Source organism: Polypterus senegalus, chromosome 1 (assembly GCF_016835505.1).
Source record: "Polypterus senegalus isolate Bchr_013 chromosome 1, ASM1683550v1, whole genome shotgun sequence".
NCBI classification, from domain to species: Eukaryota; Metazoa; Chordata; class Cladistia; order Polypteriformes; family Polypteridae; genus Polypterus; species Polypterus senegalus.
Window position 1 is genome coordinate 31,011,141 of NC_053154.1, and position 23,881 is coordinate 31,035,021.

The 23,881-nt window shown below is 36.1% G+C and overlaps 1 protein-coding gene across 4 annotated transcripts in view; it reads right to left on the bottom strand.

The window, feature by feature from the left end:
* The window catches only part of tep1 (telomerase-associated protein 1), a 156,932-nt gene that overhangs the window by 37,084 nt on the left and 95,967 nt on the right, over positions 1–23,881 (bottom strand). For 3 of the 4 annotated variants that reach the window (XM_039745490.1, XM_039745498.1, XM_039745504.1), the window contains exons 29-38: positions 21,670–21,802; positions 17,389–17,545; positions 16,829–16,962; positions 14,665–14,753; positions 9,946–10,060; positions 9,252–9,498; positions 9,036–9,153; positions 7,061–7,185; positions 5,369–5,468; positions 4,056–4,211 (exon numbers count right to left, since the gene is read on the bottom strand). In XM_039745490.1, coding sequence (XP_039601424.1) covers positions 4,056–4,211; positions 5,369–5,468; positions 7,061–7,185; positions 9,036–9,153; positions 9,252–9,498; positions 9,946–10,060; positions 14,665–14,753; positions 16,829–16,962; positions 17,389–17,545; positions 21,670–21,802 — 1,374 coding nt within the window. The remainder of the gene's footprint in view (positions 1–4,055; positions 4,212–5,368; positions 5,469–7,060; positions 7,186–9,035; positions 9,154–9,251; positions 9,499–9,945; positions 10,061–14,664; positions 14,754–16,828; positions 16,963–17,388; positions 17,546–21,669; positions 21,803–23,881) is intronic. The other variant, XM_039745513.1, reaches the window with a different exon arrangement.

Here is a 23,881-nt window from a genome sequence, read left to right on the forward strand (position 1 = left end):
GTGACTGTGGAAGAGCAGGTCTATGGCTTAAGAAGTAGGGGCCCATTTTAAATAAATAATGGACGTACTCTCACTAGGGAGTGGAGCAGGTGCAAGTGATCTGCAGAGAAGATGGCTTTTCTTTAGGTTGATGAAAGGCATCATATGTCTGTGAAGGAAGTTGGGGTTCAGCGAGGCTCAGACTGGGATACCCATTGTAAACACTATGGCCTTTAGGGACCCGAGCCTTGGGTCCAGATTGGGGCACCTTGTTGTAGCCATGGAGTAACAAGGACCTGGACCTGTAGAAGAATTTCTGTGTCTGTTGAGTAGGCTTCTCCTCAGTTGAAAGGTTCAGTCAGGATAAGCTGAGAAGACAGCAGTTCAAAAGTGGTTGAACCAAGGCTTAGTTATTAATGGTCGGCTTCCTGCATTATGTTTTAAACCTTATTTTAATGGATTTATTTATTAGAACATTTATCCCCCACTATCACAGTTATGATTTTTGGATTATTTATTTATTGAAGACTTACCACTGCACTGTTTTTGGACACTGTTTTTCATGGATTTTAAATAAAAGCACAGGAGCACTGTTGTACCTACCCCTTGCATTTTGTGTTGTGTCCCCATCTGTGGTTTCATCCCTCAGAAACGTTATTGGTGGAGGTGGGTTCAAAAGGCTCCCGGACAGAACGAGTAGCATGGGGCCAACCCGCAATGTCACAGTGACTAGGTATACTCATTTTCTCAGGGGCTTTAAAACAGTTCACAATGATTGAATCGAATGTTTCCCAGGAAGATTGGATGTTACAGGCTTTTGAGAGGAGGCAAGCTAAGTATCTGGGACTCCTGAAGTAATGCTGAAGATGGGGTGGTGAGCACACTGCCATCTGGTTGTGGTGGGCTACAGGGGCTTCGTTGGCAGCTCTCTCTGCAAAGTTTACACACAACTTGGCATCAAGCCAAGAGACCAGTCACCAGATTAGCATCAAAGGCTGTTGAGAGAGCCTCAAGTTGGCTGTGGATAAAGGGGGTGATCCATGGATGAATAACGCCGGAAGGCATATCAGAGCCTGGTCAACCCCGGTCTGGTCACCTGGGTGAACATTGCTGGTGTTGCCAGACCCAACACTGATAACGTATCTCAGAACGATGTATTTATTAACTTTAGTCAATAAAATAAATAATTACTGTTACAGTTTTAATGTAACAGAAGAAATATTTCAACATAGGTCAACTATCCTGGGCAGTCTCTAAATTATTTTCCACAGAGCACATTATGATAATTTAATTATATATATATATATATACATATATATATACATATATATATATATATATATACATATATATACATATACATATATATATATATATATATATATATATATATATATATACATATATATATATATATATATATATATATATATATATATATATATATATATATATATATATATATATATATATATATATATATATATATATATATATATATATATATATATATATATATATATATATATATATATACATATATATATATATATATATATATATATATATATATATATATATATATATACATATATATATATATATATATATATATATATATATATATATATATATATATATATATATATATATATATACATATATATATATATATACACATACATACATACATACATACATACATATATATATATATAACAGGGCATCACTTTTTCCACATTTTGTTGTTACAGCCTTATTCCAAAATGCATTAAATTATTTTTTTTTCCTCAGAATTCTACACACAACACCCCATAATAACAACATGAAAAAGTTTACTTGAGGTTTTGCAAATTTATTAAAAATAAAAAATTGAGAAAGCACATGTACATAAGTATTCACAGCCTTTGCCATGAAGCTCAAAATTGAGCTCAGGTGCATCCTGTTTCCCCGATCATCCTTGAGATGTTTCTGCAGCTTAATTGGAGTCCACCTGTGGTAAATTCAGTTGATTGGACATGATTTGGAAAGGCACACACCTGTCTATATAAGGTCCCACAGTTGACAGTTCATGTCAGAGCACAAACCAAGCATGAAGTCAAAGGAATTGTCTGTAGACCTCCGAGACAGGATTGTCTCGAGGCACAAATCTGGGGAAGGTTACAGAAAATTTCTGCTGCTTTGAAGGTCCCAATGAGCACAGTGGCCTCCATCATCCGTAAGTGGAAGAAGTTCAAACCACCAGGACTCTTCCTAGAGCTGGCCGCCATCTAAACTGAGTGATCGGGGAGAAGGGCCTTAGTCAGGAGGTGACCAAGAACCCGATATTCACACTTTCAGAGCTCCAGAGGTCCTCTGTGGAGAGAGGAGAACCTTCCAGAAGGACATCAATCAGGCCTGCATGGTAGAGTGGCCAGACAGAAGTCACTCCTTAGTAAAAGGCACATGGCAGTCCACCTGGAGTTTGCCAAAAGTCACCTGAAGGACTCTCAGACCATGAGAAACAAAATTCTCTGGTCTGATGAGACAAAGATTGAACTCTTTGGTGTGAATGCCAGGTGTCACATTTAGAGGAAACCAGGCACCACTCATCACCAGGCCAATACCATCCCAACAGTGAAGCATGGTAGTGGCAGCATCATGCTGTGGGATGTTTTTCAGCGGCAGGAACTGGGAGACTAGTCAGGATAAAGGGAAAGATGACTGCAGCAATGTACAGAGACATCCTGGATGAAAACCTGCTCCAGAGCGCTCTTGACCTCAGACTGGGGCGACGGTTCATCTTTCAGCAGGACAACGACCCTAAGCACACAGCCAAGATATCAAAGGAGTGGCTTCAGGACAACTCTGTGAATGTCCTTGAGTGGCCCAGCCAGAGCCCAGACTTGAATCGATTGAACATCTCTGGAGAGATCTTAAAATGGCTGTGCACTGACGCTTCCCATCCAACCTGATGGAGCTTGAGAGGTGCTGTAAAGAGGAATGGGCGAAACTGGCCAAAGATAGGTGTGCCAAACTTGTGGCATCATATTCAAAAAGACTTGAGGCTGTAAGTGCTGCCAAAGGTGCATCGACAAAGTATTGAGCAAAGGCTGTGAATACTTATGTACATGTGATTTCTCAGTTTTTGATTTTTAATAAATTTGCAAAAACCTCAAGTAAACTTTTTTATGTTGTCATTATGGGGTGTTGTGTGTAGAATTCTGAGAAAAAAAATGAATTTAATCCATTTTGGAATAAGGCTGTAACATAACAAAATGTGGAAAAAGTGATACGCTGTGAATACCAGTAGCGGCGTACTGCATGATAACATGCAGTGACTACACTTGACTTGACCATTCCTAGTTGTCATTCTCTTTCTCTGTCTCTGTTTAGCATTTGTTTGCTCAGAAGTTGATGCGCCTGCTGCTTTCTACGTAGCTCTTCTTTTCTCCACCCTAGTGGCCCGATGCTTCTCTTCATTCGTCAGCATCTTTTCGCGTTAAATCTGATTAAGTTAGTTTTTGTGTTGCAATTACTTAGTACGTTTTCTTTAATTTTTCTCTTAAGCTGGCACTTAAGTCTTCAATCTGCCTCAAGAATGATTCGCAAAGGTGGTAGGGAATGAGAACGGCGCCCGTACGCATGTGACACACGGCCGCCCTGCTGCATGCTGCCGAGAGTTGATTCTACAATACAATAAAATAAAATAAAAATAAAAAAAATAATAAAAATCATCACCCCAAAAGCGGATAGTAGACGTCACGTAGTATATGTATACCAAATTTCAAGTAAATAAGTGAAACGGTTTGCGAGCTACAGGTGATTTAAAATCCTGGACAGACAAACGAACAGCCATGGTAGCATTTTATATAAGAAGATATTGGTATATGGCAAAAAGCAAAAAACACAACTTAAATCGGTTATTTAAAATATATGAAATAAATAGTTTTGGAAGATGCCCAGACCCAGAGTTATAATCTAGGTTTTGATTGAAATATTATTGACAATAATTTTATCATCCATTCTAAAGTATAACCTTTCAGTCCAACTGTAAGCCCCTTCTCTTCTACATACATTTTTGCTATAATACTCACAGTAAAAGTCTCTCTTGACAGCCAGTCCCAAATAACTATTGATCTATCCCATCTTCCAAGACCTATTAACTGACCATTTGGATGAAAGCTGACACAGTTCAGAGGAGAAGGATTTGAAAGTGATGCTGCAAGGCTTCCTTTACTTCCATTCCACACCTGCACAGAATTAAAATATCACTCAGTTGCAAGCCACAATGCTTAAAATTAAATAATTTGGTATAAAACTACCATGATACTAATAGAAATATACAATAACAACCATATATAGGCAAACATTTTGTTAAAATGTTTAAAATGGATTAGTTCTTATGAAACAGCACAAAAGCTGTAATCATTTTTTATATACAGTTCCGTAGTGAATGTTAATCTGAAATGTTTTCAGCTTCAATTTTTTACACAGAAACATACTGAAAGAATTGGAGAAAGACAAGTTAAATGGAAAGGTGCTCTATCATTAAATAAATTGCTCACCCGTATGTGCTTTTTGGTTATGCTATTTGCACACTACATCTCACTCAACCAAATGAAAAAAAGAGTTCACTTGGCCAGAATGAAACAAAACATCATTTTTCCTTAAAGAAACAAAGAGTTTTAATAAAAACTCTGCTCCCATTTTATTCCATATCAACAGATACCCTATTTTCTTCTCACATATGAAAAGATGGCACGCTCATCACCTGTGAGGTGTGTTTGTACGTCCTTATCCAAGGTAGTTTCCCAGGTTTCTTCTGTTGTGTAGTATAAATATAATATGCAAAGTTAAATGTGTTTTTGCCCAATATGCCAATGTACACAGTTGAACCTATTGATGCCAAACTTTGCAGAGATTCCCCATTTTTTAAAAAGGAAGGTCTTAGGCTATGTTTTGTTGTAAAATTGTACCCCATGGAGAACTTTATTTAGGACCTGCACACTTTTTTAAATGGAAGTGTCTCTAGGAAGCATTTTTGGGACTTGGTACAGATATGCAAAGTTGCTACCCATGGCGGGTTTATTAAAGAAATTTTGGTTTGGGGCTGAAATATTTAGTCCTGGGGATTTTATTTAATGACTGTACCTGCACTTTTTCATCCTGAGTATTACCAAGTATCCCCTACTACTTTACTATAAACTATCATCATTAGTGGAATCACCACTGTGTTTAATGTCCATAATTTTAACGTAAATATGTAATTATTTAATTGGTATGGTGATATTTTTAAAACAAATTCTGCTCATCTTTCTTTTGCATAGTAAGCCAAAATAGAATAGAATTTCAACCATTTATTGTTACTAAGATTACAATTAAAGCAAAATATACTTATAAATCTTACCTTCAAATCCATGTCTAAAGAAACTGTGACAAAATTCTTTTTGTCTGGACTAATATCACATGATGTAATCTGGTTTCGATGTCCTTCAATGTGCATCATTCTAGGAAATAAAGTAGCCTCAATAGCATTGTTTACCCCAAGAAAAACAAGCCAATACAATTGAATTACTTTCACCAAGAAAACATTGTGTAACAGAAGCATGTAAATACCAAATTGTCAACATAAATATAATAGAAAAGGTTCCCCTCTGGTGTCCACTGCTATGATGATGCATATTTAGTACAAGTTCTTTCCATGATACATTGTGAGACATTCACCAAAGCACAGTTCAATAGTGCAATTGGGACAGTAGAAGTACATTTCTTTGCACGCGTTTCTTAGATTTTTCTGTTGTTTGCACATGAGAGGGTAGAATCTCTGTGCCTGACCTCCATGATCAACTGAACCCTTGTGTTACTGAGACTACCACAGTATAAGGTTTAGTGACTTCAACATTTTCTTTGACATGAACATTGACATTTGCTGCATTGTGAACAGTGCTAAAGGGGAAACATCTTGCTTTTTCTTGCATTTTGTTGCAAATATTTTTTCCTTTTGTCACAGTCCTACTGTTGTACTATGCTGAAGCTTCACGTGACCAAATTCAGCAGGTGTATCATGGTGATTTGGTCAAACAGAGCCATAGCATGCATCAGTTTCACTTTTCGTGTCAATGTCTGAAGACTGATTCACATCGTCATCACCATTGCCCGATATGAGCAATGGTTCTGTTTCAGTTTGTTCTAAAACTGTCTTTACAGCTTTTAGTTTGCCATTGTATTTTAGTTGGATGCTCTGCCCCATTCATAAATACTGATGAGTTATCTTAGACTGGGAAAATACATAGACATATTCATGATTTTTTGTAGCATAATATTATTTAATTCATTAGATAGCGGCTGAATACTGCAACAAGTATTATTTAGGCTTAAAAATCATTACACATCATTCCAAGGCTGACTTGTGGTTAAGCATTATTACATGGAATTCCAAGCCTAAGTCACACTTGGGGTTAACACCAAAGAAGTTAAAAAGTGTTTAATGATCTAAACTGAAACTTGTTTTATTTTTTTTAGAAAATTCTTAAGGAATCTTATTAATAATATGTAACATCTTTATTAATATCCCAATGACAGCATCATCTTGTGTGATCTTTAAATCGTGATTTTTTAAAAAAAATGTATTTCACAATGAAGGAATTTTAGTCATAAATGCCTAATATGTGCAGATACTGGGCAAAAATGGGTTTTATAGGTTTTACATGTAAGTCAAAATGTATATGTATTCATAATCACACTAAAATAAAGTGTGATTGTCTATAACCCAATATTCTCAGTAATAAATACTAATAAGCTACACTGCAAGTGTGGGTGATAAGATTTCCTAACTATTTACCACATCTAAGCTTTGATATCTTTTCACTATACGTGTTTTATATCAACTCCCAATATAAAATTTTTCTATTGTTACTATTCAGCATACTTTAGAGTATCTGTGGAAATGTTTTGTTTGTTGTATGAAACAGATCTTATTCAGTAGTAATTGCTACTTAGGCAGGATAAGCTATGAACATTCAATGGCTCTTCGTTTAAATAAATTTGAGCCCAATTGTTTTCCTTCACATTCATAAAATAGAGATTTTTGACATTTTACCTGCATCCACTGACAATGTTCCAAAGTTCAATTTGCCCATTGAAGGAAGTGGAGCATAAAGTTGCTTCATCCAGAAAGATACAGGTTGAAATGCCATCAAAAGCACTGGCAATTGATCTAATTTCCTGTAATTGTTAAAAAGATATCCCAATGACTCATTCCTTGTGTAATAAATGAGCTGTTAACATTTCTTACATATACCATATAAACATGTTTGATTCAATTTAGGGTTACGGATCCAGCCCAGGAGTAGGTGCCAGTGTATTGCAAGGCCATTCATGCATATACACCAACACACAGAAGTCAAACTCAATACAGGATCAAAGTAGGTGGAATCCTTTTCTAGTTATATGTGAACATAAGGCAGGAACCAAATTTAGATGTACAACAGTCCATCACAAAGTTACAGTATGTGCACTCACATACTCACTAATGAAAGGTTATTTATATTAGGCAAACAGCCCATCCTGCATATGTGTGGGAGCAAGGCCAGAGAATCCAGAGAATATTCATGTGGACATGGGAAAAACATACAGTATAAATCCATACAAACAATACATAAGCCAGAGATTGACTCAGTTTAGATATTTTGAAATAATTTATGTCACAGTATTTGCTGCTTAGATAATCAAATACACAATATTTGATGAAATTATATCAAATAATCAAACCTGTCTTGACTGTTAAATGCATAAGATAGCCTTAAGTAAATGGGGTTTGCATGTATCAGAAAAAAATTGCAAAGAACATCTCTAATTTGTGAATCAACTAAAGCACATGAAGCAGTATGAAGGTACATAGATTACCATTATGACTTCACAGTACTTGGAACCAATTCAGATCCACAGAGGCATGGTTTCTTTGTGGAGTTGGCATATTCTCTACTGTGTTAATGTGCTCTTATTCTGGATATTAAGGTTTCCTCATCTCAGTTTCAATTCATTCTTATTAGACAAAGTGTGACAAAGTATGGGAGTGAGTATGGCAGTGTGCTACAGTGTACCCTTGTGGTTTTGGATAAGGAAACCCAGAGGTTTTTTGTTTTCCTTTCTCTACTGACCAACAGACCCATAGCATAATTAGTTAATTATTGTTTTTCTTTGCTTTCACTTACTAATATTTTTAAAGCACCTTGAATTATACTTTGTATTGGAAAGCGCTATATAAATAAATTTTGTTATTATTGTATACATGCCAAAACAAGAATTACTAATGTACCAGTACCTTAAATATATTTGATTAAAAATATGATTTGAATAAATCTGAATTAAATTTCTTCACTTTGTACTGATTTCTAAGGTTGGTTACCAAATAAATTTTATTTCTCATTCTATTTGTGCATGATTAATCTAACTTGGGAAAAAGTTTGTCTTAAACGTCTGTATATTAGATGGAGCCCTTTAATGATGTACTTAAAATAATGTTTCTTTAAAATATTTTTCAGGCATAAGTTTCACAAAGGCATTTCAGTTATGTTCTTTTTGACAAGTAATTGCATTGACTCCTGTACTTCCATAGTGTTTTAACCGCAACCCTTACCAGGAAAAGCAGTTTCAGAAAATGAGATAGAATTAGAAGAAATTATTGTATTTTTCCATGTTCTCACTTATAAATGTCCATCTCAACATTCATTTCCTGAACCTGCCTTAACTAATATTAGGACAAAGTAAACACATGAAAAGCTTGTTTTAGAAGTAAAACTGCTATAGGAATAAAATACATGCCACTGAATTTAATGGGATTGAAACAAAAACTAAAATATGATGAAATTATTAATATTAAGAAAAAATATGAACATGAGAAAAAGCTCTTAACCTCCTAGATCTCTACACAATATAAGGGGAACTCCTTAGGGGGAAAAAAAATGTTTCACTGTTTTTTTAAAAAATTAGAAAGTATTTTTAGTAAACACATGTATCACAAATGCTCCAATAATGAGAACAATCATCTTAATAAAAACAGAAGGTAATCTTACCTGGCTTGTATCTGTTGTAAACACATGAATGAGTCCTTGATTTGTGCCCACGACTGCTACCCTACCAGAAGGACTTACAGCCACACAAGCAGGAATGGATGTAAAGTGCACTGTTTTACTGAATAGGAACATGTATATTAATGTAACAAGGTTAGTTTTCTTTTGAAAAAAGAAATAAAAACACAAGGCAACTTAACTAATGGTAGACACACTTACCTAACATTCTTCCTTGCTTGCTGAGGTTTGTTGAGCCACTCCATCACATGGAAGCCTGTAACCTTGTTCTCTAAAACACAATTAGCCCAATGAAAGACAGAAGTAGAGTTGGGCTCATTAATAGCTTGCTGCAGGAACAGACAAGGTTCCCGGGAAAGAATGGAGTGATTTTGTTGAAGGAAGTTTTTATAGGGCTCTAGTGAAATTTGGCAAGATAAACCTGGATCTTCACGAGAAATTACTGAATCTGAAGCAAAACAGAAATTTGGTTGTGTTGAAGGCACAAAAAATTAATATAATAAAATAATCCATAGAGCTACATCGAATACAGTAAGTATATTTTGCTGCTTATAAAATTTCTACAATTTTCTCAAGGAAAAAAGAATGAAAAATTAAGCTGCATTATTTAACCAAATTCCTGCTTCCACATTTCCCTGATCAGACAAAGCGAGTTAAAACCTATTTAAGGAGTTATTTTCATTACTTAGAAAAGAAAAAGTAACTAAATATGTTACATAGTTGCTTATTATAAAAAAGTAACATGTTACAAACAATGCATTACTTTTACTTGTTTTGTATGTAAAACTGCACATTTCACTGGACAACATTCATTAAATATGTAGAGAATTATTTTGCCATCCCGAAACTGGACTGAAAGCTTTATATGAGGATGAGATCTTTATTTGATACTTACCATATAAGTTATAGGCCTCTAAAAGTTCTGGAAGCAGGCCTAGTCGTACATGTGCATATATAAAATGTACATTGCTAAGCAGACTATGCAGGTGATACAACTCTCCACTGTAAACCTAAGAAAATAAAAACAAACAGCATAGTCATGAATATGAAATATATTATCTTTGCAGAGTAAGGGTCTTACAGCTAAAAGTTTGACCTTCCATAGTTATTTAATTTATCCTTGCAAGTTTCAGAAAGTCAGCATCTTGTTACAGTAGCAATACATATATCCTGAAGTGTATGTTAAGTTCTGTTAAATAAACTTACGCCTATTAAAAATCCTGCAGAATTCCATTTTGTTTGACATTAATACACGAGTAAATACAGACATTAATCTTTTCTGTATTCTGCATTGCGAGAAAATGCTCAAAGCTTCCTATATTTCTTAGCTGGAAAAAGAAGGCATTGGATAATGCAATAATCTATGTCTCTCTATGTCTATCTGATATGGAAAACTAATGCCCAGGCTCCCAGAGATAAAAAAATATGCCAGTATTAGATACTTTCTGTAGGACTTTCAAACATTAACATAATTTAATGTTTTCCTAAAGTGGCAACACTCGTTCGTGTCCCAGGTTCTCCCTGTGTGGAGTCTGCATGTTCTTGCTGTCTGTGCTGGTTTCCTCCCACTATCCAAAGACATCCAGGTTAGGTGATTGGGCAATGCTGAACTGGTCCTAATGTGTGTCTGGTGTGTGTGTGTGTATTTGCCCTGTGATGGATCGGTGCTTTGTCCCAATATTATTCCTGCTTTAGCGCCCTATGCCAGCTGAGTTGAGCTCCTGCTCCCACCCATCAACCCTGGCCTGTATTAAGTGCGTTAGAAAATGATATACAGTGTTGATCAAAACTACAGAACAACTTTCAACTTCCTAAATTTCAAAATTACTGCTTATATCTATTTGAAGTTATCCTAACTGGAGTAGAAGGGAGCATTTTAAGTATACTTCATAATTTAAATATATTCTGAAGCACAATATAAAAACTTAAATGAGACATATGAAGAAGAACTCAGATCAAAACTAGAGAACATTCTCAGATACCTCATAGTTTTTGGTGTTAATCTGATACCTGATGCTAATTTCCTTAATTATTTGACAAGTTCTATTTGTCTGGCAGCAGTCCTAATTACTCAGCAAGATGGTAAGCTGCTCAAAGGTGACGACAACAACTCTGCGACAGCAGGTTGTGTAGATTACGGCTGAAAGGATAGCCCTTTTAGCCATGTAAGAGATGTTGGTTGTTTAAAGTCTGTGATTTCTAGAGGGTCAAGTTCCCCAAAAATGCTGGTCATCCATGTAAGACAAATGCACAAGAGAACAGGATAATGCAGACACTCTCAACAGGGAATTGGTTCAACACTGCAGCTGGATTTGCTTGCAAGTTCAGCGCTGAACAGGGTAAGGATCTGTCTCGGCGTACATTGTCTCAATGTTTAAGACAATTCAGACTGAAAGCCCACTCTGCAGTGACCCAGCATCTAATCAGCAGAAAGAATCAAAAGACTAGACCAACCTTTGCTGAAAAGCACATTGTGTGGACAAAGGAGAACTGGTCCAGACTTCACTTTAGTTATGAGAGCAATTTTTGGGTCCAATGGGAAATATGTTCAGCGTCAAACCGGGGAAAGACTGAACCCAAAATGTGCAAAGTCGTCAGTTAAATTCGGAGAAGGAAGCTTCATGGTTTGGGGGATGTTTTCTGCAGCAGGAGTTGGGCCCTTATACAGCTGTATGGCAGGGTGACTGCAAATGTTTATTAGAACCTCCCTCAGCAACATGTGGTTCCTTTCCTGCAAGTATCTCCCTATCAGCCTGCAATTTTCATGAAAGACAATTCCCCCGTTTCAGTGCCAAATGAGTGAAGCGGCTCCTTGAAGCCAACAACATTGACATAATGAAATGGCCAGCCCATAGTTCAGATCTAAACCTGATCAAGAATCTCTGTAAAATCCTTGCCAGCAAAGTTAAGGCTAAGAAACCCACTACAGTTACCAAACTGTGGAAGAGACAGGAAGAAGAATAGATCAAGATCAAAACAGAGCAGTGTGAGAAATTATTGATGTTAGGCGGGTGCAGGTGTGATGAAGTCATTCAAAGAAGGGCCTCTAGACTTTCTACTAATTATTGAAAGCTGTAATCCTAAAAATAATTTAGGTGTAATTTTCTTTTGTGCAACAATGGGTACTGTTCTCTAAATCTTATCAATGCGTTTTCCACAATTAAAGGTTTTTGTTGAAATGCTTGTAAAACAGCGATATACCTGCAGCTAATATTCCTTCAGATTTTGAGCAATGAAGAAAATTAGCAATATTTCAGAAAAGGCAAGTGTTCATAAATTGATCTCTAATTTTGATCAGCACTGTATGTAAGGTGGTTATCATAATTCCAAATTCTTTTTGGAAAAAATAAATTCAAATACAGTACAATAATCATTAATTGTAAATGAAAGTAAAACTAAAAAAATAATAATTTTTTAACTATATCTTGTAGTAGTGGTAGCATGTAAAATGAAAACAGTAACATTTCTAGTATTAAGATTACATCTAAGTATGGAAAATAATGGCAGAATACTATCATTCAATTGAATTTGAAATGATAAGTACAAACTAAACCATACAAGAAATGACAATGCACTGTAATATTTAACCCTGTGCAACAGGATAGTGTGGCCCTTACTGTCAAAATGTGTACATGTCATTTACACAGATAAACATGCATGACAAGGTAACACATATCAATGTGTACTTATGCATACAAATGTTGGAAAGTTTAGTATTTTAGTTATGGCATATTAAAGTTTTAAATATACAGTATGTAAGAACTGTGAACCTGTACTCAGTGAAGAGTCCTACACAAGAATAGCTTGATATTGAAAATAATGCATTATATTTGAGTCTACACACTACTAATAATCAAATACATATTAATTGGCAATCCTAGTGCCTGGAGTTGGAATATGGTCACCATCCCTCATCCTGCTTAAGGAATATGGCATCAAAAAGGGCAACTGTCCTTAAAAATATCTGTTACAATACCCTCTTTGATGAGAGGTATAAACCATGGGCAGGGTACATCTCACAATACCCAGTGGGCTCTGGCAATAGACTAGGTCAAACAAATAAATGTCGGGGAAACACAGTTTATGACAGTGCCAGACCTGTTGCACTATGAGGAATCTGATTTGGTCACAACAGAAATAAAGGCAAGGCAGTGCGTAACAGGTTTGAAGCAGAGAGAGAAAGAGGTACAGTAATAAAGACTGAAACATGTGATATTGGTTGAATGATCAGAAAATTGTGCAAAGTGGAGGAAATTCTGAACAGAAAGAGAGGAGATATATTCTATGTACTGTACAGGAGGCGAGATGGACAGGCAAAGGCAAGAACCATCAAAGTGGGAGGAGTTGAAGCTATGTTTTTATGGCAGGGTTGCAGTGATGGCTTTACTGGGATTGATGTACTTATGTTAGAAAAATGGACAGATAAAGTGGTGGAAGTGAAGATGCTCACTGAGCTTGCTGTAGTCATTAAACTACTAATGAATGTACTCTTAGCATATGCCCCAAAGTTTGGCTGAAGTATTTTGGGACAGATTGAATGCCATGATGTCTGATTCCTCAGGGAGGTGATTGTACTGGATGGTGACCTGAATGGGAATATTGGAGGAGGTGCTAGTGGTTATGGAAGAATCTAGTGTGGCTTTAACTTCTTTATGAAGAATGTTGAGAGGGAGAGAATTCTGGATTTTGATGATGTAATGGATATGGTTGCATGCAATGCCTGTGATGCCTGGTATTTACTAGGGCTAATTAGTGCACAAGTACATACGTCTGAGTAATTGATGGTGGGGTGAGCGCTAATTAACTCCACGGGTTAAAAAGGAAGGTGGAGTGCTGGAAGTGAGAAACCGGTGAAGCAGTGGTGTTAGGAGAATACATTGAGAGAAGAGATGGAGTGTGGAGCACAAGGAAGGGAGTTGGAATCCTAGAGTGAAGCAGCCATAGTCATAGACAGGATCTAGACCTGTTGAATGATTTTGGAGGAGTAGTGAAGGACAGAGGGAATGGCTGAAGAGAGAGTGTTAGTCTAGGGATGAATGAGCTTTGGAGGTAATGAGGCAATGGGAGTTGGATGTAAATGTTGTCTCATCTCACTATGTACCTGTTCACAGTTGCTTATGAAAATAAAGTAATCTTGAACCTTGAACAAATAATTGAATGAGATATGATACATAATATCAGTTAGCACATGCTAGTATACATGCCAGATAAGTATTTAACCTTGTGTCTCCCAATTCAGGTAATAGAAGTGACATTTTTGCTTCTTTACCATAACTGCCTCTGATTCTAAGCCTAGCTCCTTTCCTCAACCAGCTGCTATTGAAAGTTGTTTATCTTCTCTCATATGTCTTTAAGAGTAACTGACACTATTTCGATTATAGAAATGATGAATTCTTCTTTGATCACATGGAAAACTGTGTTTCTTGCAGAGAAAGGAAATTTAGATTTTTTTAATCACTGCAAACAATCTTGCATTCATAGTCTATGGGAGACATGATGAGAATTGCATTGCATTGTATACACAACAATAAAGTTGAAATCAACTAAAATAAGACAAACGTTATATTTCATCTATCCTACATAAAAAAAATCATTGAAGGCAAAGAAAACTTACAAGATGTATTGGAAGTTCAGTCAAAGCAGAAGCATCACAATGTTTAAATCTCCCTTTTCTGTCTGGATCTGAAAGTTTCCACAGATGAGCTATAGGATAGGGAGAATGAGTGATTTAGTTTAGTAGAAATTTTACAACACAGAAGCAATAAATTACATAAATGCTGGATCACCATAAAAAAAATTCTTAGACTTGTTTGTGTTATTTTAATAACAATATTTAACTTTACTAAAAATGTTAACAATTAGAAATAGCAAAAAAAAAAAAACCTCATATAAAATGTTATGATACGATCTAAATTTAATAAATACTTTTTTTATATAAAGCATTTGGCAAGGACTGTTATACATTTATAACATATTGGAGTTTTACTGACCATCAATTTACTAAAGGTAAATGAATATATTTATTAAGACATAAACATATTGAGATATATTGAGATTGCTCTAAAATCTAGATTATAAATATACATTTTATGGTAAACAAACAAAACTCTGTTTTTGCCAAGTAGATGTCATGGATTCTATTTAAAACATTTGGATTAAATGATATATGGAACCCAAACCGACATTTGACTTCCATGAAATCCACATACTGTATATAAAATACTAAGGGTTGTGTCCATCTGTCACATAATTACTCATGAAGCGATAAGACCAGAATCTTGACCTTGGTCTTAATTGAAAACTTATTATGCGATACATGCTGGTGAAACAAAAAATTTGGCAGGGTTCACGTCTTTCTTACAGAAAACTGCTTGAGATTGTGACATTGCAGAAATAAAAAGAACAATGTCAACATCTGCTAAGAGTGAAGTGTACTGCTGAGGCCACTCATAGGAAGAAAAAGAACAACAAAAGTGGCATCTGCTAAGCATCAAGTATGGGAGACTGAATGCACGCACAACAAAGGCAGACTGACAGACAAATGCCTCCGCAAAATGACCAGTGCTCCTTTCTTCACACCAAAGTGATACTTACGATTGCCCACACACAATGATGGAATGCAAAACACCAGCGGCATATTCTTGAGCATCAAGCCAAACACTAGGTGCTTCAGTAACAAAGAATGATGAGAAGTAATCTTGAATATAGAGCTATTGAGCAGCTGGCTAATACTATGGCTCACTGACATGCCACTCATACTCCACGATACAGAATGGAAGAATGACAACAACAGACAAATGTCTGATGACAAATGAAGAAATTGTTAAACGCACAACTTCCACTCATATGCAAATATTGCATTTACAGCCTTACATCAATTTTGGTTGAGGAGAACTACTTTGAAAAGTTAGATTGGCGATGTGCTCACTGTGAAGTGGTATTTTTTCATATTGAAAACAAAAGAATCTATGGCTAAAATGTATATGTTCAGCTTGCTCTATATGAATCACCTTCTGCATGCTTCCTAGTGGTTTAAAGAAATAACAGAATTATGCTGAAAGTCTCACTGAAAAAGATAAGCTACAATAGTCTTGCTAGCAGACATTACTACCAAAAGAAAATCATTCCTTATATTGTACTAAGAAGACTCCATGTTATAGAGCAACAGGTAATGATATAGAGAGCCATTTATGTACCGAATGTCTTTTGTTGTTATTTTTTTTGTGATTCTATACTACTGAGGTCACCATATGGCAAGAAAAATGTACTTTGGTTATCAAAATAAATGAAATGCTTTAATTTCCCTTTCTAATCATACATTTACAAACAATTCAGCTGTGTGTTATATTCATCTATCCATTCATTTCCCAGACCTGCTGAATTTAGTTTTAAAGATGAAGAAGACATGTACCAGTCCCACCAGAGTCTGGTATTGTATACCGGAGAAGCCAACAATTGATGATTAGCCAGGGTATAGCCATGTATATACCCATAATAACAAGGTCAGCCTGGGGTCATCAATAAACACAACCTATATATTTTTGAGATGGAGGAGTAACACTAAGGTAAAATGTGAAATAACCAAGAATATATAAACTGCACAAAGACAGTGATCAGCCTGTGATTCAAACCCAGTCCTTTGCAGCTGTGATATATCAGTGCTATACACAAAGCCAATATGTCTTCCATGTTTCATTAATAAGGATATATTTTTGTAAATATACTGTAATATATAAAATTACTATAGCAATATACAAGTTAATTTATAGATGCTTTACCGGCAACAAGAAGATGAGCTGTTTTTTCCAGGGAAAGCTTCTTCAAATAATGCTGCTCTAGCGCCGCTTGTATAATGCTGTTTTTCAGGAGTAGTCGTGAATCAGAGTGTTCAGTATGATGCTGACCAATCACGCTGAAAAATATAAACCCGTTATATTTTAATTGTAAATTACAATTTAATTGTAATTTTATCAAGCAAACAATTCTTTGACCGATTTAAAAATCTTGAACTAATTATATTAAAATGTACTGATAATACCAAAATTACAGTTAAGTAGCTGTGGGAAAGAAACAAGAGAGAGTCAGAGTCACTATCAAGCCAGGTGACACCATATTACTAATATATTACTAGGGACAATTTATTAAGAATACAAATATAAAGTATAGAAACACATCAAAAAGGAAATGAAAACAGAAAAAAAAATGAAAATCATAACATTGCTTTATCTACTAATTAAATTGTACCTTTTATAACCTATTTCAGAAAAAAAATGGTTTGATGATTATTCCATTAATTAATTAATAACAAATGTGCCTAAGTTTTAGGTTAAACTGTTACCTCTGCAAAGCCCTCATCAAATGGGCAAACATTGCCATTGGAATAATATTTCCATTAATCCTTCCAGAATTCATTACATCATTCCAAGACAAAGCACGATTTGTGCGTAACATGTTGCACATCAATAACAAATCATAGAGATCTCTCTCTCTTAGGCCTGGAAAAAAATGAATAAAATTATAAACTGAAAGGCACAATACACACACACCCACACACATATACAGTCCTGTCCACATATCACTCCTGGTAAAGATGAGTGAAAAAAGGTTGCAAAAATCTTAATCTCTCACAAAGAAAATGAAAAAAAATCCAACCTTTAACTTAAGTAAATATATTCTGAGAAATAAGAATTCCTCATCTTTATATATAATACACTACTGTGGCAATTGCTTGTCTGTCCAGAATTTTAAATCACCTGTAGCTCAAAAACAGTTTGACCTACTGACCTGAAATTTGGTACACAAATACTACATGACATCTACTATCCACTTTCGGGGTGATGATTTACCTCTAAGGTTATTCCTCTTTTTATTTTTATTTAATATTAGAATCAACTCTCAACAGCAGCCAGCAGGGCGCCAGTGCGCCGCATGCGTATGGGTGCCGTTCTCATCCCTATCACCTTCGCCATCACTTCCTCTACCTCTTCATATCTTAAATCATTCTTGAGGCAGATTGAAGACTTAAGTACCAGCTTAAGTGAAAAATGAAAGAAAACGTACTAAGTAATTGCAACACAAACACTGACTTAATCAGTTTTAATGCGAAAAGATGGCGACGACAGAAGAGAAGCAGCGGGCTGCTAGGGTGGGAAAAAGAACAGCTGCTCAGGAAGCAGCAAGCACATCAACCTCTGAGCAAATGAATGCTAAACGTACAGAGAAAGAGTATGAAAACTATGAATACTCAAGTCCAGTGTATTTACTGCACGTTGTCATGCAGTGTGCTGTTACTGGTCAATAAATAATACAGGAAATCTGAGACCGTTTCTCTTTACAGAATCTCTCCAGATCATTCAAGGTCCTACTGTGAATCCTCTTTTGTGCCATCCCCTCCTCAGGTCACCCCACAAATTTTCTATAGGGTTTAGGTTCGGGGACTGAGACAGCCATGGCAGAAGCTTGATTTTGTGTCCTTTTAACCATTTTTATGTTGATTTGGACATACAACATGATTTGGATCTTTGTGCCTTCTGGAATATCCAGTGGTGACCTAGATTTAGTTTCTTGGCTGAGGAAGCCTGATTAAAATGTAAACTCTCCTGGTATTTCATAGAATCCATGATGCCATGTACCCTAACAAAATTTCCAGGGCCTCTGGAGGTAAAACAGCCCCACAACAAAACAAAACATCCTCTATACTTGACAGCAGGGATCAGGTCATTTTTGGAATAGATATCCTTTTTTCTAAGCTAAATCAACCTTGAGTGTTTGTTGCCAAAAAGCTCAATTTCTATTTCATCTGACCATAGAACATGCTCCAGTAGTGTTTAACAAACTACAGGCACACTAATGTTTGTGGTTAAACAAAAGGAAAGGCTTTTTACTGGCATGTCTTCCAAATAATTTGTTGGCATGAAGGTGGTGTCTGGTGGAGTTTTGAAGACTTGGTGACCAAGAGATGCTACTTTTTTCTGTATTTCTCCAACAGTGATTCTTGGGGATTTTTTTTTTTAATCTCTTCCACTATTCTACTCATTGTGCGTAGGTGAAAAATAAACTTGGACCCGGGCAAATTGGTAACAGTTCAATTGATTTGAACTTTATAATTATTAATATACAGATATGGGCATTTTCATATGAGTAATAATTTTCATAATTATTTCCTGACAGGAAGGTCAACACACTTCAATCTCACTTGAATTGTGCATTCACTTATCTTTTCCAGGTTTTTGAATGAATAAGGGAATTTGGCCTCTGTGCCACCTCATACAGTATTTATACCACAGTGTAACAGAAAGTCACAAATTACTACTTAAAAGTTTCTACACACGCTGATCAACTTAAAAAAGTCAGATATAAATGGAAATAAATGCTTGAGTTACACTTTGTTCATAAGAATTTCTAGGGGTGCTAATAATTGTGGCATGTGTGGTTTTGTTTTTTTTTTTTTAATTTGGGATTATTTATTCTGATAATAAATTTACTTAAAAGTTGGATTTCTCTAACTATTTTAGTTGCAAGAATGAGGTAATTTACCAAAAAGCAATTATTATACAAAACCTTTTAACTCATCTTTAACAATGGTACACACTCGCACAGTTACATATACACATATATACAGATACTGTATTTTACACACAAAAACATATTGTTAATTAAAAAAAATGGTGACTATCTCCATATTTGAATTAAGGAACAAGATTTGGAGCAGTTCCTAATATAGCCTCTGCTATTGGCAGAAGATAACTGACATCCCTTCTGGGTCATCTATAACTTTGCACCATTCTGGTGCGCCAAGATAAAAATAAGATGGTACAGGAAATAGGAGTCAGATGACCAACGGCACTTGGGAGAGCACCACATTAGAAACCACAGCAACTTTCTGTCCCTCCGATTTGTTACTTTTTAGATTATGCCATGGCATTTAAAAGGGGTAACCCAGCAAGGACTGTAAAATTTTTCACATTTTCCTTTGCCTGTTTTACAATATGTAATGGATTCTGAAATTATTCAGACCCCTTCACATTCTGCATAAGTTATTGTATTGCAGATTTAATTTTTAATGGATAAATTTGCTATTTTTGCCCATCAACCTTCACTTAATATAACATAATGATTAAGTGAAAACATGTTTTCAGAACCTGTTGGAAGGAAAACCATTTAGGCAGCACTCACAAATCAGACAGAGGTCACTCTTAACTAAAAAGCACATGGCCACCACCTTGAAATTTACCAACTGTTATTTGAAGAACTCTACAAGCATGAGGAAAAAGATTCTTTGGTCTGATGAGACAAAAACTGAGATCTTTGGGCTGAAGTCCAAGCACTATGACTGGCACAGACCAGGTTATGCTCATCTCTTGCCCAATACCATGTCTACAGTGAAGCATGGTGGTGGCAGCTTTATGCTATGGGGTACTTCTCAGTAGCAGGAACAGGGAAACTGGTCAGAATTGAGGAAAGGATGTATGTGACCTAAGACCGAGGAGACGATTCACCTTTCAGCATGACAATGACCCAAAGCATAGAGCTAAGACAGCTCTGGAACTAGCCTCTGAATTTCCTTGAGTTGCCTAGCACAAGCCCAGACTTACATCCCATAGACCATCTGTGGAGAGACCTTAAGATGTGGGTTAACAGACATTTCCCATGAAATCTAACAGAGCTTGTGAGGGTCTACCAGTAAAATTGGATAAACTACGCAAACTCATATGTACAAAGCTTGTAGGGACTTACTCAAGAAGACCTGAAGTTGTAATTGCTGCCAAAGGAGCTTCTACAAAGTACTAAAGTAAGGGTCTGAATACATACATGAATAAAACATTTCAGATTTGGAATTTTAATACATTTGAAACATTGTTTTTACTTTGTCTTTATGGTTTATTGAGTGGAGATTGGAAAATGTATCTATTTTAAATTTAATCATCCCCACACAATAAATTGTGCAGAAAGTAATGGGTTCTGAATACTTTCTAAATCCACTGTATATGCATATATGGTATAGGAGAAGAATGATCAAAGCGACAACACAATACACAAAACATATATGAAAATGCCTAAACAATAATATACCTGGACTTTACTTTAAACTATACAAGATCTTGTCTACCAAGTATGGTGGCTTGCACCCTTGTTCATCTCTCAAAATACAGAACACTTCTCAAAATTCTTACAACTGTGTCATCAGATTTTATTCTGTGGTTTCTAGTCTTCCTATATTCCTAGTCCCCAATACAGGTAAATGACCAGCCATCCTTGGTAGCACAAGAACCAAACATCCTCCAAACCTTTACATTTATATTACTGTCTATGGTGTAATTTCTTCAGGTACACCCTTTTAATCCCCCGTGTTCTATCACCTCCTGGTGAACATTCATCTAACTCTTGATATTTACCACTAGGGGCTTCTGTTGTGTCACTCCACTATGTTTTTTCTATCCTTAACAGCAACTCTTTGACAATCTCGCAGCCTGGCACATGGTTGATATTAGTGAATTTTGAAACTGAAAACTGCAAAAGGACTGTAAGAAAAACTTTTAAACTGATTATTTAAATATCTCCCCAAGTTCTCTAAATGTGTACTATTATAACCCCAAACAGTCTGCATTAATGAACATACCAGTCTTGGTGACAGCTAATACTGCAAAAACCCAGGACAGGTTCTTAACTTTGCTGTCCTCTTCCAGATGAGATAAAGCTCGTAGAATAAGTTTGTCCAGTGTTGAAGGGAGATTCTGAAGTTCATCTTTCATCTACAGCAAAAAAATTATACACATTACATTCTTTACATGCTCACAATAAGCATAATTATTATTTATTGTAATAGACACTAATGGTGATTAATTTAAAAGCCTGATTTTTTTTCTTTTATTATTTGCCAATGGACTTGAGTCCACCAATGTTCTGTATATCTAAGGAGATATATACAACCTCACTGGTCTCCTCCAAAAAAATGTACCAGACAAAAGAATACAAACACAATGTATTTTCAAACATTAGAAAACACTCTGTTCCCAGCTAAGTATGAGTCTTGGGGTGCCAAGATTTGAATTTATCTATTTGAGTTGACCCATATCACTGCAGTCCCTTTCACATTAACACTCCCACCCAGGTTGTAGCATTCTTTTTCAGACCATGTATCAACATGTTACTCTGACCACTCTCTCTACTGAAATTATAAAAGTCCTCTGTACTGGAATGTAAAGATTCATAAAGGAGAAATACAAGTAGGTCACACATCATAAACACATGCACATTAAATTTAAACATTTTGTTTGTGTTTGGTGTGTATGTCACATAATTCCCTCAACTTGCACCTGAATTCATCACAATTTGTTTATGTGCATCTCAGGCAGGTAACGTGCCAACAAATATGTACGCTTTCATACTATGCGGAGCCTAAACGAAAAGTAAAATAAGGTGGAGTACAACTCCATTTTAACACTAGCATTTCAACTCTCTTTTTATATATCTGTACACTGTAAAATACAGGGTAAAACACATTAACGACAAATGGTTTAAAATGGTCAATAAAAATAGGATTTTTTAACGCAGATCTGTTCTATTTGTTAGTTTTGTGCCGTCTGTCTATGTGAACAATGGACTTAAAAATATGAGTAGTGTAATGGACAGCCAGAACTTGTACCTAGCTGGGACTCCCTCGTAAGGGAAGGACTGGGGAAAAGAGCTTACACGAAGCAGTCCCTATCCTGGAAAGGCACAGGGCAGTCCCCCTGGCTTGCTATGGTGCTATGGGTTTGCAGCATAGCTGAACCCTGTTGGGGCCCATGGCCATCACCAGGGGATGCACAGAGAATGGTTGAGTCCTCCTTTGTAGGAGTGCCACCACACCTGGAAGTACACCCAAAAGGAGATCACAGGACACCTACAACACTTCTGGGTGCTCTATAAAAGGAGCCACCTCATTCCATTTGAAGGGCCAGAGTTGGGAGGAAGAAGATGAAGATTGATGGAGGAGTGGAGGTGGAAGAAACAGAGAGAGAGAGAGAGAGAGAGAGAGAGAGAGAGACAGACAGACAGACAGACAGACAGAGACAGAAAGAAGAAAAAGTGCTGTGTTCTTGATTGTACTTATTAATGTGCTGTAATGCATCGGTGGTGAACAGTGTATCCCCCTTAGAAATAAAGCCTGTGTTGTGTTGGGACTTGACTGTGTGCTTGTTGTGTTGGGTGTTTGGGGAGCTCTGCAACCCTTGGTGGTCACAGAAGAACCCAAATATAGTTGCTATGGAATAAGTTGCATACTGGACATTTCACATTTTGCTTAACTAAGTGAGACAAAGAAGAAAAAGATCAAATTCTGTGAAGGATAAAAAGACAATGAAAACATACAGGTTGCGGATTTTCAATTCACATATCTACGCATTCAAGGGTTTGTCATCAATAATCAAAAGGAAATTATTTTGCAAGTTTTGTGACCTATTTCAGAAAACTGCAGACAACGCTGTAGCCCTGCTACTTAAATGGACTTCAATTCCAAGTAACCTCGGTAGTACTACATCACTGAGCAGCTTTGATGGTTACTGCCAGGGCTGATGGATGAAAAATGACAAAATGCTAGCTTTAAAAGTGAGCCATAACAAGCCGGCAGGATTATGATCAGTGGTGTCTTTTTGTTTGAACACTTCACTGCACATTTACACCCATTGGATTACATTTCATTTAGGTTCATGTCCTGTGCCTGCTTGATCATGGAAATTTGTCTGGGTTGGAAAACGTCTTCAATTGGGAGCACTGCAAACTTCTACAAATCTTTACATGCATCAACATCACGGAAGGACAAAACTTTACATAACTTTCAGGAGGCTGTT